Consider the following 17,332-nt stretch of genomic DNA (forward strand, 5'->3'; position numbering starts at 1 on the left):
CCCCGCAGCTAATCAGAGGCCGCACACACGGATTTTCCTAACTATGAGCTATGACTATGGGCTTGGGTAACATTCGGGGTTGATGGATTACTTCTATGACTTTGATTACTTGATTACTTTCTATAAAGTGTTACGGGGTTTACATTTTAAATTCAATGGAATTTAATACTTTCATGGTCATTTCTTCGTCTTGGTTTACGTACATTGAAGTGAATCCTCCATCAGTGGAGAGCCTCATGACTACCCAATAGGGGTACAGGCACTAAAACCATATACCCCCTAAGGATTGAGAATCTTCACATGTAAAGAGAGGCCGCGAAGATGACATCGCGCTTGATCAACTCCTGGGCTTTCTCCATCTTAGTGTGAAGTGCTGGGTCGCCGACCAGTTTGGCCGCATTCTTCACTTCGCGACAAGTCTCATCCAGTCGGGTGATCACCCGAACAATAGTACCCTCCATCACATCCGTAAGGTCTGTGATGCGATTGAAAGACATTCCCTTGGCCCACTCATAGACAACTTCAGCGAGACCAAAGCGGGGCTTGCTGGCAAAGTCGTTGGAATCTTCACTAGACTGAATCACTTGGTGCAGGATTTGGAAATCATTCACTCTCTCGGCGATACGAACGATCTCCTTCTGACCCTTCTCCAGACGAGGAGTGAGAGTCGGTGTGCTTTCTGTCTTCTCTTGGAACACAAATGCAGAGAGGAGTGCAACAATCTCCTCCGGTTCGTATTCAGCAAGAACGTTCTCGAGAACCAATTCGGTCAGTACCAGCTCGTCGGCGGAGTGAATCTCACATGCCACCTTGCCCTTAAGTTGCACACGAGATTGTTCGTCGACAAATCCGAGCTCCCTCAGCACGTGAATGCGCTGCTCATAATCCGGAAGTAGTTGAAGGTTTTGGTCGGACATCAGTTGCTTCAGCTCCGAGATGTTTTCTTTAACTTGCCACTCGTCGTGTTGCATCTCGAACTATTTGACATTAGTATAGGGCTCAGACGAATAGAAATAAGATACTCACGTGTTTCACGAAATCAGGGCATTGTAGACAGTGGCATGACTGAGCAATCTCTGCCTGAGCTTGTCGTTTGTCGAGGATATCGCGAATTTCCATCTCTTTGATTCGTTGCCAGTCAATCTCATCCCAACCTGTATGGATCCAGGAGTTGGTGAACTGGCACAGTTCAGTTTCAGCCCACTTGGTTGACTCTTTTCCTGAATTAGTATCGTTGTATATGTAAAGAGAAGCAAATATGCTCTTACCTTTCTTAATGTTTAGATACCACATTGGTTTTGTGATCTTAACAAGGGTGTTTGTCACGCACTCGACGTCGGACAATGGGATTTTGCATACTCGAAGGCTCATGTCATCGACGCGATTAGGGAGTGGTTGGAAGTAGGGACGGAACATAGGCAAGAAGGGAAGAATATCGGTGGGGTGCCGCTTGTTATTCAAGGTTCCGATCTCAAATACTTGGATACAAGGTACCGCCCCGATGACTCCCGCGGAAACCCCGTCGCGCGTAATAACACCAGCAGTACGTTGTCCGTCCTATAAATCATGTCAGTATTCCCCCAACCACGTACTACCACAACAGATCATCTGAACTCACCTTGCGGTACACAACCAATCTCTTCGTTGTGAAAAGACGTTTGCCGACAGGCGACGATAGCAGCTCGGTGTGGAACTCAGCTGTGAGCTTTCGATATTCCATAGCAGCATTATGGCAGGTCATCAAATCCAGGTCACAGATCTCACATGGTGTCCGTTTGATTTTCGCAAGGCTGGCCTCAGATACCTGTACTTGCTTCTCGTGTTCCGGTAAAAGAGCTTGTGTTGCGTTTTCACTGAAACTCCGCTTGATCATTTCCTCAATCTTCAGGGCTTCCACACGCAATAGATTCAGTATCATGTTGTATGTCAGTCGGAATTGAGACCTAAGCTTTGTCGGGTCTCCAAGGATCATCTGTTTCAGCGACGCAGCAGATGGAGCCTCGTCCTTTCCGCTGTTTGTCACAATAACATACCCTACCGTGTCAAGACCTCTACGACCAGCACGTCCCGCCATTTGCGTATATTCGCCAGGAAGGAGATCACGGAAGGATTTGCCGTCGTGCTTACGGAAACCGGAGAATACCACAGTTCGGGTGGGAAGATTCAATCCCATGGCAAAGGTTTCTGTGGCGAACAGAACCTTGACAAGAGACCTAGCAAAGAGAATCTCAACAACTTCTTTCATGATAGGCAGGAGACCGCCATGGTGTACAGCAATGCCTCTGCTCAGAAGCTCTCGAAGGCGAAGAATCTGTGGTAGCGTGCGGTCCTCGGGTTTCAGTCGGGTGAGTGACTTCTCAATGAACATGTGTGTCAAACTCTTTTCGCTAGCATTGCTAAAGTCTTGATTTGACAGTGAATCTGCGTTCTCCTCGCATCGCTTCTTAGAGAAAACGAAAACACATCCCGGCAGCAAGTCTTCTTTGCGAAGATGCGAAACAAGATGCACCCAGGTGTTTTTGTCCTGGGCCGCACTTGTACGACCACCACCACGGCCTGTGCGAGCAATGTTGCCTGTTCCTCGGTTGGAATACTGTCCGCCGCCCTGCCCCCGACCTCGTTGTGGACCTCCACGCTGTGGGCCGCCGCGGCCACCTCTGATATTCGCTGGCTGGCCGCGCCCCCGGCCCTGAGGGGCTGGTGCTCTAGCTTGCGCCGACTGCGCCTGAGCTTCAGCCTCCTTCTTAGCTTTCGCCTTATCTTTGCCGGACAAAATATCATCCGCTTCCTTCCAGCCGCTCTCAAGGAATCTTTTGTTGGAGTCTACGATCTTGTGCTTGCTCTTCCCGGCCCAGAGATAGTGCTCAAGCGGGACAGGTCGCTTATGAGTTGAAATGACATAAATGTCCTTCTTCTTTGTACGACCGACCCATGATGCAAACTCCCGGGTATTGGGCACAGTGGCAGAGAGAAGAATCAATGTGACATGCTCCGGAAGCATAATGATGACTTCTTCCCATACCACTCCTCGTTCGAGGTCATTGACATAATGCACCTCGTCGAAAATGACGAATTCAACATCGCGGATGAGATCAGCGCCTCGGTACAGCATACTCCGCAAGATCTCAGTGGTCATGATGAGACAGCTGGCCTCCGGGTTGATTTGAACGTCACCGGTCAGAATACCGACGTCGTCAAATTCAGTTCTGAAATCACGGTATTTCTGGTTACTCAGAGCTTTGATGGGAGACGTATAGATCGCTTTGGTCATGTGCTTAGCAGCCAGGGCGATTGCGTATTCAGCCACGACTGTCTTGCCTGCCGAGGTATGGGCTGCAACAAACACCGAATCGCCATTCTCAAGATGGTAAACAGCCTCCTTCTGGAAAGTATCGAGCTCAAATGGCCACTCTCTGGCCATATCGGGAACCAATTCATTGAAGTTCGGAATATCCTTATTGATGTCGACAACGTGGGCCCATTCTTTACCTTTTTGCTTGTGGATTCCTGCGAGCAACTGGCTACGCGGTTCCAGTGCTGGGAACTCAACCGGTAGCAAAGCGTCTATGTCTTCTTCATCTTCGTCTTCACTGACATCATCAAGCTCGGCCTTTGCTCCTGTATCGACATCCGCAGTTTCCTCGAGTTGATCCACTGTGAGGTCGCTGTTCTCTTGAAGAAGAGCGGTTTTGACTTCTTGGGCACCTTCGGTGGCGTCTTTAGATTTGGCTTCATCGAAATTAACACCGGTATCGAAGCCAGGGGGTGTGGTCAGAAGACCCCCCTCGGTGCCAAAGTCAATGATGCGATCGAGCCCAGATTGTTTCCCGTTCTTCGATTGTTCTGTGACCTGAGCATCGGCCTCCATTGCTGCCAAAGCCTCGATGGCGTCCAAGCCCCCGGGGGCGAAAGGAAAGAAGCCTGCCGCACCTCTAACAAACTCGGCGCGGCCAGCAGGTCGGCGGAGAAGCGAGGTGGAATTCTTGGCTGTTGCGCTTGCAGCAGGAACAGTAACCTCTTGATATCCAGTAACGCGTCCTTCCAATCCCTCTCGCGTGAAACGAGTCACCGTCCGTGTTTGTGTTGGGGCGAGTTCGAATAGGTCTGCGTAATCTGTCGAAACGTCCCATCGTCTGCCAAAGCTGTCAAAAAGCTGCCCCGCAAATGAAAACATGATACTTACTTACCTTTGGAGAGTGTTCAGCCATTTAGGGCTGAATTTGTCTGATGGGCTCAGGAACTCATTTTCAAGCTCTGTTAGCAACTCTTGGGTACTTTGAGGAGCTTGCTTCCGAGCTTGGAAGCTCTCGATCTTGCCATTCTCTTCGTCTGCGAGACGAGCATCGAAAGTCGAAGGATCGAAGCCTTTGCCTTCTAGATCTAACTTCTTCATTGGGGATTCCAGTGAGTCCGCCATGGTGTGAAGCACCGTGTCGAAGAGTCAACCGGTGATTTGAAATTATGTCGATGTTTGACTCGGCAGTGGCCGAACCCCACACCGATGTGTGTGTCGATTTCACGTTCTAGCGCAAAACCGAGAAGAATTGTTCGTTGACGTGAGGAAAGCAAATTTAATGGATGAAATTGATGCTGTGATGAGTCTGACGAAGTGCTTCGAAGGGATTTCGGAGGAGCCCATGCAGCAACAGGCCAACCGGTAAACTTCTCTCAATGACACTCAAGGCGGTATATACCGGCAGTATCCATGACGTCGATGCCAGTGTGGGGTTCTCATTCAGGGCTATGATTTATATCTATAGCAACACCTATCTGTTGCTGATTGAGACTGCAATTTATTGCAAATTGATTGAACAGAGGTATTCATAAAGTTCAGGTTTCCATCTCTTTTATACATAGCCAAGCCTCTGTACGGATCATGCTGATACTGTAGTAGACTGATACACCCAGCATGTTTATTTACCTTGTACGATTATTCCCATTCATAGTGACACTTCTATATTGATTTTTGAGTAATCTCGCACCATGAAATAACTGACTACAATAAGAACTACAATAAGAGCACCTTGACATGGAGGATAACGTAGCATGGAGTCACTTGCCCTGATTTGCATGGTCAATTCCTATGACCTCGCTGTTTTCGGTCGATGGATCCAGATTTCCCGCGGTAACAGATACTGTCGCAAGGTGAAGCATTTGTGGTCACTGGAGTTGGAGTTACTCGCACATTGGTGTGGAGCAATTCCAGAATCGCAAGGCAGACCTTTCGGCCGAACCACCTTTAAGGCACGAGCTCAGATTGAATAATTATATGTACTTTAGAGAAATTTTGAAGAACGAAAAATAGGCGACTTCACTCCCAAACCAGTTCACTCTCATCCACGATGCATCGTTTGTTATTTTCTATCACTATCACTTTTATCCTGAAAGCTGTGTAAGTATTGAGAGGGATCCATAAAACCAAGGTGTCGTTTCTGTATCTAAGCCCGTCTGTAATCCTTCGTTCTAAACACTTCACCTGTCTGTTTTGTACTTCGTCTGATGGAGACCCCAAGATCAGGAAGTGTCTCTTCTATGTCCAGCTATGTGTTCTAAATTGCAAGACACTTAGAGCTATGACACCCTCGAGCCATACAGAATAAAATAAGGAATTTACAACCATGAACATGCAATATGTCCGCATCATCTAACTCACTCCACATACCTTACGAGTATCTCAAATTGGCAGTTATGGAAGGTGGCACGATATTGACTTGAAACCATCCCTACCCATTACAGCACCGTATCTGATGGCCCTGTCAGTAACAATAAATAGATGGCTGTCATAGGTTACGCACACCCATTGCACTTAACGACTTTCAGAAGCGAGGCACTCAGTTCTTACCTTTCGTGTAGCCTTAATTTCGGAGAAATATTGCTATGCTAAGGCCATCCACGGAGTTTTTCAGGGCCACTTTCCTAGTAGTTCTACATGTCTTTGTCTTCGATACAAAAGAGTAAACCGTACAAAGGACTTTTCTATGTATATTCAAGGATTTTATATTGTTCGAGACCCCAATACAAGAACTCATACGGAGATTGCGATCATCGACCCCGGAAGCCGTGCCCTTATTGTATATACCGCGTGGACCCCATCTAGCCAGCCAAGCCCGACAAGCTCAAACGTCCACGAACTCCCAAGGTCCCCCAATACAACCAAGTCGTCTTGGCAGAGCATGCCAAGAGAGGGCAACGAAACTCCCGTGTCTTGGCAGGTTACTCCCGGCGCTCAAGGTCCTTAGACTCAACACCAGAGGCGGAAAAACTACAGCGAATGCCTCTACGCCAACTAAACTCAGCCGCAATAGGCGAGACAAAATCAGAAAAGGGAAAGGCTACTGGGAACCTTGAGGAAATGCAAGTCTAACATCGGCTTTCTCCGAACTTGCTGCCATCTTGTTATATAAAATAATGGGAAGAAGCACTTGGTTATCATCCTACATTCTATTCTATTCTATCAAGAAATCTCAGGATTGAAAATGTCGCCGGAGAAAGATGCGACAGTCTCAGATTCAAGTAGGGTTTCCCCTGGCGAAAAAAGAGAGGTGGATGTCCAAGCCATATCGTTTGGCAGTGAACTTCCCAACGATCCTCCCCATGATCCTCACGTGGTAGATGTACGCGACACCGATGACACAACGTATTTCTACAACACAAACAAGGACAAGGTCGGGCCTTTGACTTCAGAGGCTGAGGGAAGACTGGTCCGCAAGAATTTCTGGTGTCTTCTGAGTCAAACATGGTGGATATCCTTCCTGATTCACCTCGACAAGTCGACCCTATCTCAGGCTAGTACTATGGGTATCTTCAAAGATGTTCAGATGTCCAAAAATGAGTACAACGACCTATTTGTCCTATTCTATGCAGGATATCTTGTCGCTCTTTGGCCAGGTGCTTGGATATCGCAACGTGTTGGACACAAGCACTTTATTACCGGGTCGCTTTTCCTCTGGGCCCTGTTACTTGGAGTTCACCCTGCAGTTAAGACCGGTAAACAGATGATGGCTGTGCGGTTTCTACTGGGAATGGTTAGTACACCCTCGCGAGCTTTGATTACATAGAGTTAACCTTTGCAGACTGAGTCCCAAATTGTTCCCTCGACCGCCATTCTCCATCAAGCGTTTTTCCCTCCGAAGAAGAGTCCGTGGGTGCAGCTGCTATGGTGGGCCTTCGGAAGTATGGCAAATGTGATGTTGACAATGATTGCGTACAAACTCATCATTGATGACAATACGGGAGTTTTGGCTGGGTCGATCAACTCATGGAAATGGCTTCACATTATTTGTGCTGTTTTGACCTTCGCCATCTTCATTCCTCTTCTGATATTTTTGCCAAACTCGCCACTCGATGCTAAATGGCTTTCCACCGAGGAGAAGGTCCACACAATCCAACTGATTCGCGAGACTCATGCTGGAATCTCAAACTCGACGTTCAAGTGGCGGCAGGTACGAGAATCTTTCACTGACCTAAAGAGTTGGCTATTCATGTGAGCCAGTTTCCGCTTATATTCCCGCGATTAATTCGCTATATACTGATCTTCTTCTCAGCTTGCACATGTTCTTCAACGAACTCCCCAACAACACCTCCCAACAGCTCCCGCTTATCATCGTCGGATTTGGCTTCACTCCAGCCGAGAGTGCCTTATTCAATATTATAAAGCCAATTTGGGGATTGATTTTGATTCTTGGATCTGCCACTTTGCTTTATAGTACGCGTCTCGGTACGGGGTACACGTGTGCTATATCCTATATTCCTTGCTTTGTTGGCGGTATCATTGAGGTAAGTGAATGCATCTGACATCTCCATTCTAGCTTATTGATTCTTCCTCAGCTCGCATCTCCGTGGTCAAACAAGGTGGCCCTGGTAGTTGGCACCCAAATATCTACATTTAAGCCGTCTTATCTTCTCGGCCTCACTTGGGCTGGAACGACAACAACTGGGCACACAAAGAAGCTCTGTCTAATGACTTCTTGTATTGTCGCTGCCTCTGTTGCAAACATGATATCCCCCGAGTTAGTCTAGTCTCAAGACATCTTCTGGGGAACACAGGTACTGACGTGAGATATAGATTCTGGCAATCGAAATACCAACCTCGTTATGTCTTGCCCTGGGCCTTCATGACTGCATTCTGGTTGATCTCGCCTGCGATGTGTATTATTATTCGATTTTACCTACAACGGGAAAACAGACGCCGAGAACGACTCCTCGCCGAAATTGATACGGACTCTGACCAAGATGAGGTGATTGATGCTGGTGGCCAGATTGTCCATATTGGTGATCGTGATCATGATAAGACTGATCGGGAAAACTTGAAGTTCTTGTATCCCCTGTAGCCTTTTACTTTATTCTCCTGAAAGGCCAAGGGTTTGGAATCTGTTACACTGATATATTGAAGATGGTATAATGTGAAGCATTTTGCTGGTGGGGAAATAGAGGAAACGAGACATTGCGCGTTGCAAAATCTCCCTCGTAGAACCCAACATCACGCTCGATAACTTCGGCATTGTTTAGGCATTGTTGATTGAATAAGTGGTCTCTTATTTAGGATTGAAATGGTTCAAACTAGGCTTGTTGGGAGACATACATATATTCATAATTCTCGAAGTTATATCTCATATCGAAAGACAGTTAATGCAAGACAGCTCTTCACTTTTCCGTGCATAAAAATGTCATCGAAATATACTAGGCCCACCAGAATTGCAACTCTACATCACCACTTTAATGGATCATTATATGCAATTTCTCTCATTTCGATACCTCTAGATATTACACTGCAATAAATTTACTTCTGAGCAGGACAAGTGGCGTGGAACGCGGATGCTACGACAACGATGCATCAGAGTTATTTTTCTCTTGCTTGTTTATTTGTTCACTTTAAATTTGGACAAGATTGTATTGGCAGAAAGTAAATATATAAATGAACTTTTTGTACTTCAATCAGTCATACAAAAAATGGTGCATGTAATATAGAAAAGACAAATGGGATAAAGACGAGATGATGTACGCCCCTAAGCGCCGAAGGGTATGTAACAAGAGAACAATTCAATATGAGAAAAGGATTGACTTTGTGAGCACGACAAGAACAGGTCCAAACAAGGAAGGGCAATCAGTTCGCAATCAGTTCCCTTTTTTGCAAAGTGAAGACTGCAAACCATCAACGTTTAGTAGTAGGCCCGATGTTCAGAGATATTTCTGGCCTTGGTAGAATCTGCATGATCAGAAGTATAAAAATAAAAAAAAGACGAAGAAAGTAAATAAAAAGTAAATAAAAAGGTAAGTGAGAAAATGAGACCCGATGGCGTCGGATAGGGAATTCCCTGTTACGCCAGGCCTAGGAATTTAACGGCAAGAGAAGATAGGGAATGTTTTCCGATCGTGAATGTTCAGTGGGAATTCAAAAATACCCTCCATTGTCGCGATGTACCTGCAGATGTTAGTCTAATTCCACAAATTTGCTGCATTCCACACTCACAATGTGCGTCCATCAGCGCCCCAGCCAACTCCAGCAGTAGAATCTGGCTCCTCGGCACCGCAGCCATTCGTTGAGTTTCGATCAGGGAGGTCATTGATTATGTTTCTGATCCAACGCGGAGAATGTGTCTGCTCAAACCCGAGAAGCTGTTGGCGATGCCGTTGTTCCCTTTCAAAAGAGCGGTTGTGTACCTCATTGGCAATCTGGCGCTGACGCCGAAGTCGTTCAGCAGCGACATTCGCACGAATCTCATATGTGGTAAGGCGTGAAGTATCATATCTTCTTTCCGCTCCGGTTTGTGGTCGATCGATGCGTCGGGGGATGGAGCTTGATCTCTGCGATCGGTGGGCCAAGCCATGGATGTCTAGGCTTGGATTAGAGTATCCAGGTCCCTCGGTTGGAATGCTAGTTTCGGTGTCGGCCGCTTCAGGATCGGTGCTAAACCGAGAGGTCGTTTCTGACCTGAGGGGCGTAAGCTCTGAATGTAAGGTGGAATAACTGAGGGTGATCCCCGATTGGCGATCAGGGTGAGAGGACATCCCTTCCGTAGGACGACTCCCTTGAGATACCACCACCGAGCTCTGGCGTCTTGGATTGGATGCAGTGCGACCCAGGTGGCTATCTCGGGAGACATCAGAAGGATCATAGCGATGCAGGGGTGAAGTAGGACGATTATTGCGAGCGGTACCATCTGTGGAACCGTGATTTTGCGGCCGAGTCACTAATTGAGGCTGAAGACTTGCCCTAGCCGGGCGTTCTGGTCGTTCAGTAAGTCCTTCTTCCAGCCGCGACGTCCAGCGTGCCGTGTTCAAAAACTCCATAATCAACCTTTCTCTCTCGGTAAGATCTTGGATCAAAGACTCTCGCAAAGACGAACGCTCCGTTTGCTCTTCGTCCCGTTCAATCGGAAAATCTTCGTTGTCCAGTCTCGCTCGTGGTGGCATTTCCAAAAGATCTTCTCCTAGCGGGTGTTGTTCGAGGTTCTCTGTCGAAAAGTCTGTATACACTTCCTCCAATTGTGGGTCATCAGAATCCAAATGGAGTAATTGCCTGCGCATAAAATGTTGGCGAACATCAGCCACGCCGGCTCTGCCGTGGCCCTCTAGCCATACAAGAAGGTCCCATGGCTCGGGCGAAAAGGCCAGACAACGAACGGCACCGCCCTCGGCGCACGACCTTGACGCCGGAAATTGACAAAGAACAGGGGAGTCGTCTTCCGAGTCCGCAAAGCTTTTGCAGATGGACTGGACGTCGATAACCGTGATGATTCCAGATTGGGATCCGATGGCACACAAGCGACTGGATGGCGAGAAAGCGACAGTGAAGCAGCACGCATCATCCGCCCGCAGGCCAATATCCATCTCCAGGCGATTGATAAGCTCCCATTCCCACCCCGTAAGCTTCCGTCCAGATTCAGTTGTCCCGGATGATGATTCCAAATCACGAGTGATTTCATAAAAGTAGGCATGATTCTCATCCCCTACTGCCGTGAGCAGTTTGGAATCTGGGGAAATTGTCGCATAGTTCATACAAGTCGAATGATGAAGGACCTTTAAGACTTTCGCTCGAGTCAGCGAATACACGGTGACTGTCCGATCATTATTGCTAGTCATGAGTTAGCATGATCAGCACACACCCTTTTCCGACCAGCGCGCACCTCAGCACCACAATATCTTCATCGGCCAAGTCCTCGCTACCACCATAGAAACGATGGATGGTCACTGAATTGACGATGCTCCCACCGAACCTGTGGAGCTCTACTTCCGGTGATGACCTGCTGCTCCGATATCGGGTTGACGCAGATTCGCCATTGAAATCACCCGAAGTCATGCTTGACTGCGGATCGAGATCGAGGGGGAGTGCACTATCTACATCAGTCTGGAAGGGTGCATCGCCATGGACCTGCATTCCGCGATCACCGATGTGAATGAAAGCACATTCGCCATTTTCCGGACCCCCCACTACTATCCAACCATATCCAGCGACCAGACAGCGCGGCTCAAATGGGATCACCGCTACAGTCTCGCGCTTTTGTTCCGATATATGTATTGAATACACGATTCTCTCGACGACGACATAGATGCGATCGGGGTCAGCCGTACTTATATAGTTGCGTAGCTGTGTGTGACTAAAAGAAAGCTCTCTTTGGTTAGGTTGCGCACGGAAGATAAGCGGATTGATCAACGAACAAGTTGGGGATCTTGAACGGGAAGAAGCGTCGCTTGGTCGGGAGTATGAGAGCCTCGGTTGGGCGATGTCTAAGACATGTTAAGAGGTATTTCCGATAGTAGGATGCACCAAGCTCACAGCAGAGTCGAATCCGAGGTCATGGTGGATAAAGCTAAGCCAGAGATGACATTGTTCGAGCGGGGAAGTTTTGAGGACAAGAGGATCGGGGGGCCCCCAGTTGGAGTATGGTCAAGTTTGACAGTTGTTTAAGCACGACACTGTTTTTTTTTTTTTTTGGTTCTTGAATAAATTTCCGTTTGATCTGTGCTCTGCAGTTGTTCAGAGTCAAACCAGCCTGGAGGTGCCTTTGGATGACGTAAGGCTTGGGACTGGGACAAAAAGCCGGGGAACTGCGAATTCCAACGAATGCGGTTGGCCTGTCACTCCGGAACCGGCCTTGGTCATTCATGATGATGCACTACACTGTTGATATGGTGTCGGCGCTGTTTTTGCTTACATTTACCCACGTTAGTAGATCCTAGCAGATCCTATTATGCACTGCCAAAATCACCTCCAGTCCCTACAATCTGGAATCTGCACCAAGCATTGTTTTTCCCCCAGAGTGCATGGATTATCAATTAATTATCTAGATCCAGGCGGACTCTTTGGCTCTATCTGCAATCTTGTCTTAGGTTCGACCAAATCAACGAAGGGGAGTTTACCGACCAGGTCACACGACACGTTGGGAGTATGACTGGTTCACCCACTGGAGATACATGATTGGGAGATACATGATTGTCGCAATTGCTATCAGAAAGAAATGCTTATTGCGACAGCTTTTTTGCATCGTGTTTGTTTGAAATATGACACCAGATATCGTATATAAGATTCTCATCATATATATGGACCTCGGGTGTAGCTCGGAGTTGAGTATTTGCCACCGCGGAAGGATAGGCCATTGAACTGCCACCTTGACGAGCAAGCATATTACTGATTACATTGTGTGAGAATGTATACTCTACACTTCCTATACATCTCAATTTAGTCAGTAATATTCTCAATAGATCTCAATATATCCCAGTTAATCCCAGTATCTCTCCGTATAGCGCAATGTATAGCCGCGTATACGGCACCAACAAGGCGGTGAGGTCGGTTACCCAGGAGGCTGTCGACGACAACTCGCTTCCTAATTGGTCAGATCCCGTGATTCTACCAAGTTCGACGGGCCGAAGCTCTCCGTGCAATTTCTATTTCCTTTTCCCCTTCTTTTCGATTCCATCTCTCCATCTCCATCTCTTCAATCCTTTCTTCTGTCCTTTTATAACTTCACGATTGAGTCGTTGGAGTTTCTCTTTTTCTCTTTTTATTAATTAATTTATCACAATGCTTCCTCGCACAATTACTCGCGCTGTAAGCTTTCCCTTTTTCCCCGAGGAAAAATCCAACGCGTCACAGGTCACTGACTCAATCTCTATCACAGCTCCCGCGCGCTGCTTTCGCTCGCACTCCTGCCTCCAGACTTCCTGCCTCATTCCGGAGATGGAACTCCACAGAGGGTGGCGAGGAGAAGGTAAAGGGCCAGGTCATCGGTATTGATCTTGGTAAGTACTGGCGCGAGATGAACATCAAGTTTCAATGACGACAGTATTCTAATGGTTCTTTATTATAGGTACCACCAACTCCGCCGTGGCTGTTATGGAGGGGAAGACTCCTAAGATCATTGAGAACGCCGAAGGTACGTGAGAAGAAATTTCAACTCCTGCGGACAAGTGGTCAGAGCTTTGGGACTTGAATGCATCAATCTTTCAACCACGATCGGATGGACGCAAATGGAACTCGAAATTAACTTGATTTTCAACAGGTGCTCGCACTACTCCCTCCATCGTTGGTTTCGCCCAGGATGGCGAGCGCTTGGTCGGTATTGCCGCTAAGCGTCAGGCCGTTGTCAACCCCGAGAACACTCTGTTCGCTACCAAGCGTCTGATCGGTCGCAAGTACACCGATGTTGAGGTTCAGCGTGACATTAAGGAGGTTCCCTACAAGATCGTCCAGCACACCAACGGAGACGCCTGGGTTGAGGCCCGTGGCCAGAAGTACTCTCCTTCCCAAGTCGGTGGCTTCGTCCTCAACAAGATGAAGGAGACCGCCGAGGCCTACCTCAGCAAGCCCGTTAAGAACGCCGTCGTTACTGTTCCCGCGTACTTCAACGACTCCCAGCGTCAGGCTACCAAGGATGCTGGTCAGATTGCCGGCCTGAACGTTCTCCGTGTCGTTAACGAGCCTACCGCTGCTGCTCTTGCCTACGGTATGGAGAAGGAGGCTGACCGTGTCGTCGCTGTCTACGATCTTGGTGGTGGTACCTTCGATATCTCCGTCCTTGAGATCCAGAAGGGTGTCTTCGAGGTCAAGTCTACCAACGGTGACACCCACCTCGGTGGTGAGGACTTCGATATTCACCTCGTCCGCAACATCGTCAGCGAGTTCAAGAAGGAGACCGGTGTCGACCTTACCGGCGACCGTATGGCCATCCAGCGTATCCGTGAGGCCGCCGAGAAGGCCAAGATCGAGCTTTCCTCTTCCCTCCAGACTGAGATCAGTCTTCCCTTCATCACTGCCGGCGCCAGCGGTGCTTTGCACATCACCCAGAAGATGACCCGTGCTCAGCTCGAGGCCCTGGTTGACCCCCTTATCAGCCGTACCACTGAGCCTGTCCGTAAGGCCCTGAAGGACGCCAACCTCCAGTCTGGTGATATCCAGGATGTCATCCTTGTCGGTGGTATGACCCGTATGCCCAAGGTCACTGAGTCCGTCAAGTCCATCTTCGGCCGTGAGCCCTCCAAGTCCGTCAACCCTGACGAGGCTGTTGCCATCGGTGCCGCTATTCAGGGTGCCGTTCTCGCTGGTGAGGTCACTGACGTTCTCCTGCTCGATGTCACTCCTCTTTCCCTCGGTATCGAGACCCTCGGCGGTGTCTTCACCCGTCTGATCAACCGTAACACTACTATCCCTACCAAGAAGTCTCAGACTTTCTCCACCGCTGCTGACATGCAGACCGCTGTCGAGATCAAGGTCTACCAGGGTGAGCGTGAGCTTGTCCGTGACAACAAGATGCTGGGCAACTTCCAGCTTGTTGGCATTCCTCCCGCTCACCGCGGTGTTCCTCAGATCGAGGTCACCTTCGACATTGACGCTGATTCCATTGTCCACGTCAACGCCAAGGACAAGTCTACCAACAAGGACCAGTCTATCACCATTGCCTCCGGCTCCGGTCTTTCCGATGCCGAGATCCAGTCCATGGTCGAGGAGTCCGAGAAGTACGCTGAGACCGATAAGGAGCGCAAGGCTGCCATTGAGGCCGCCAACCGCGCCGACAGCGTCCTGAACGATACCGAGAAGGCCCTCAAGGACTTCGAGGACCGTCTCGACAAGGCTGAGGCCGAGACCATCAAGGAGAAGATCGCTACTCTCCGTGAGTTCGTTGTCAAGAGCCAGTCTGGCGAGAGCACCACCACTGCTGAGGAGCTCAAGGAGAAGGTCGACGACCTCCAGACTGCCAGCTTGACCCTCTTCGACAAGATGCACAAGGCCAACAACGAGCAGCAGCAGCAGCAGCAGCAGGGTGGTGAGCAGCAGGGTGAGACCAAGCAGTAAATGCTTTTTCCCTCTGTAACTGCCACACCTGAACCGTAAAAGGTTCCTGTATTTTTTCTACCAATTTCCTTTTCCTTTTTTTCCTTTGTGTTCAGAGACTCCCTGATTTTTGCATCTCCTTTTCTCGCATTTACCTGTACACATACTTTCAAGGCCCTTTTTACCCCTCTGCGTTTTCTGGTGTATCGGTGTTAAACTACCACACCCATGTATGATCCTATATTCTTTTCTCTTCTGCCCTCATGCTACTGTCCAGGTTCATCGCCTGGAAGTGGTCATGCCGGGATTGTCTTCAATTGTATCTAATGACATTACGGCATGGGGGCCACAAAAAAGGATGTGGTAGGTTTCGGCTTTCATGGGCATGTGACAATAGAAATCGGACAATTCTCCTCTCGCTTCACAATTAATTTCTTCTCATTCCCACTGTAGGATCTAGTTGTATCAACGTTATCAAGTAACATGCATGTGTATATATATGTACATGGCGCAGTTTGAACATTTGCTGCCTTGCGGATGCAGACATAGCCGCTTCCGGCCTATCAGCTTCCAACTCTTCAGGGCTACATACAAACGTACATGAAAGTATTTGATACCGGCCAATCCAGACTTCATATGCACACAGACAAACAACAACCAGCACATTACTCGAAAGTCGCTACAATATGATAGGCTTTCTCTCTCTCTCTCTACAGCATGTAACCCGTTTCCACTCGCATTCTGTCTGCATATGGCATGATAATATGGTGTTGGTAATAATAATACAATAAAAGTCGCCCGCCTATGTGGCCTCTTTCCTTGACGACGTACAGGACGATAGATCCGATTCATTTGGTTTAACATGACACAAGGGACGTTATTTTTAAGCTAACACCACGTCGTTTCAGGACTGTCTATCCCCCTTCCCCTTGTTACAGCTAGAAAGGCATGGAAAATGGCGGTAAAAGGGCATAGAATGTACAGACGTCTCTGCGGAGTACGTATAAACAGGGATATATAACCAGGGATGTGATGTTACAACCAATAAAATCAATAGCGGTCAAGCTGACCACGATTACGATGTACATAGTGGTTAGTAGCTATTATTGTCCGAATACATTTTAACGCAGTTAGTGAGAAGCATATTACTGGACTTACAGCATCATGTCCACCGCAAAGTCAAATATCTGGAGTGCCGACAACGATGATAGGCCAGAAGCTCCCAACTGGCGCACGGGTTTTGACCCTTAGTTCCGCCAGAATACACGTTGAGCCAGTCACCTGAAACTGTATGGCTTTCAATCGCACCAATCTATTAATTTAATTCTGGCGTCTGCGAATCCACTTAGCATCGTACAAGGTTTGAAATGCAGCCCATTTGGTTAGACCAATGGTCTCTACGGAATATAGTCTCGTCATCCTTGCATTATCCACAAAAAAATCAAGGCTAGTTTACTTTGTACTCCTACTAGTGAATGATAGGATCTCGGTCGAGAGGAGCTAGGATTGTAGAAGGTATGAGAAGGGGGGCTATAATGGGGTTGACTACAACATAGGTACAATATACCTTGGAGGTGAAAGGTAGGTTTCTGCAAGCTTCTATTGTGTGTCCCTTGTGCCCCCTGAACTTTAACAGTGCATGCTTAGTCTAGGACAATTGCCCTTGATATGTTGCATCGTCATAGGAACAAAGGAAGAAACAAGATTTCGCCGTACATTAAACAAGAACACGAGAAAAGCACCGTTTTGCCATCAGACCAATCTGGACTCGAGCTGGGTGGTAACAGAGCGAAGTAATCGTACAGGCTTCCCTGCAGCGGTGCGGTCGAGTAGCAAATCATCGTTGTACACACCAGTCGGGCTACTACAGTGGGTCTTCTACAATGATGTGTGTAAATAATAATTATTTCGAAATAAGATTATATACGAGGCTTTGTGGGGGGTTCAATGCAGAACATTTGAAATAGACAAGGGGGAGAGATGACTGATACAATATAGTACCTACCTCATATCGTCCTAGATTTGTAAATATAACCACTATTGCTAAATTCAATATTGTATAGT

General features: G+C 47.9%; 4 protein-coding genes across 4 annotated transcripts; 2 read left to right on the forward strand and 2 right to left on the reverse strand.

Annotated features, from left to right (window-relative positions):
* Positions 1-296: 296 nt before the first annotated feature.
* Positions 297-4,417, reverse strand: N7537_004654 (SKI complex RNA helicase subunit SKI2; the record flags this gene model as incomplete). The annotated part of the gene is made up of 5 exons (XM_056895711.1): positions 297-977; positions 1,027-1,214; positions 1,269-1,557; positions 1,619-4,133; positions 4,188-4,417. 5 exons carry the CDS (start codon positions 4,415-4,417, stop codon positions 297-299), a joined length of 3,903 nt encoding a protein of 1,300 aa, XP_056755459.1.
* Positions 4,418-6,476: 2,059 nt separating this feature from the next.
* N7537_004655 (putative allantoate permease of the major facilitator superfamily) lies at positions 6,477-8,330 on the forward strand (the record flags this gene model as incomplete). Its single annotated transcript, XM_056895712.1, has 5 exons — positions 6,477-7,025; positions 7,074-7,483; positions 7,545-7,776; positions 7,828-8,009; positions 8,066-8,330. 5 exons carry the CDS (start codon positions 6,477-6,479, stop codon positions 8,328-8,330), a joined length of 1,638 nt encoding a protein of 545 aa, XP_056755460.1.
* Positions 8,331-9,336: 1,006 nt separating this feature from the next.
* Positions 9,337-11,799, reverse strand: N7537_004656 (uncharacterized protein; the record flags this gene model as incomplete). The annotated part of the gene is made up of 5 exons (XM_056895713.1): positions 9,337-9,421; positions 9,470-11,074; positions 11,127-11,597; positions 11,659-11,727; positions 11,777-11,799. The coding sequence occupies 5 exons, from the start codon at positions 11,797-11,799 to the stop codon at positions 9,337-9,339; spliced, it is 2,253 nt and encodes a 750-aa protein (XP_056755461.1).
* A 1,127-nt stretch (positions 11,800-12,926) lies between these two features.
* On the forward strand, positions 12,927-15,345 carry N7537_004657 (Hsp70 family protein). The gene is made up of 4 exons (XM_056895714.1): positions 12,927-13,048; positions 13,119-13,239; positions 13,308-13,373; positions 13,500-15,345. The coding sequence occupies exons 1-4, from the start codon at positions 13,022-13,024 to the stop codon at positions 15,287-15,289; spliced, it is 2,004 nt and encodes a 667-aa protein (XP_056755462.1). The 5' UTR covers positions 12,927-13,021; the 3' UTR covers positions 15,290-15,345.
* Positions 15,346-17,332: the final 1,987 nt, after the last annotated feature.

Source organism: Penicillium hordei (genome assembly GCF_028827395.1).
Source record: "Penicillium hordei strain IBT 12815 chromosome Unknown utg000002l_segment0_segment0, whole genome shotgun sequence".
Lineage (NCBI taxonomy): Eukaryota > Fungi > Ascomycota > Eurotiomycetes > Eurotiales > Aspergillaceae > Penicillium > Penicillium hordei.

Bases quoted from the DNA above. Each gene is read 5' to 3' on its own strand.
- N7537_004657 (XM_056895714.1), top strand. From the start codon at position 13,022: ATGCTTCCTCGCACAATTACTCGCGCT. The intron at 13,049-13,118 runs GTAAGCTTTCCC...TCTCTATCACAG, and splicing joins CTCGCACAATTACTCGCGCT to CTCCCGCGCGCTGCTTTCGC. The intron at 13,374-13,499 runs GTACGTGAGAAG...GATTTTCAACAG, and splicing joins GATCATTGAGAACGCCGAAG to GTGCTCGCACTACTCCCTCC.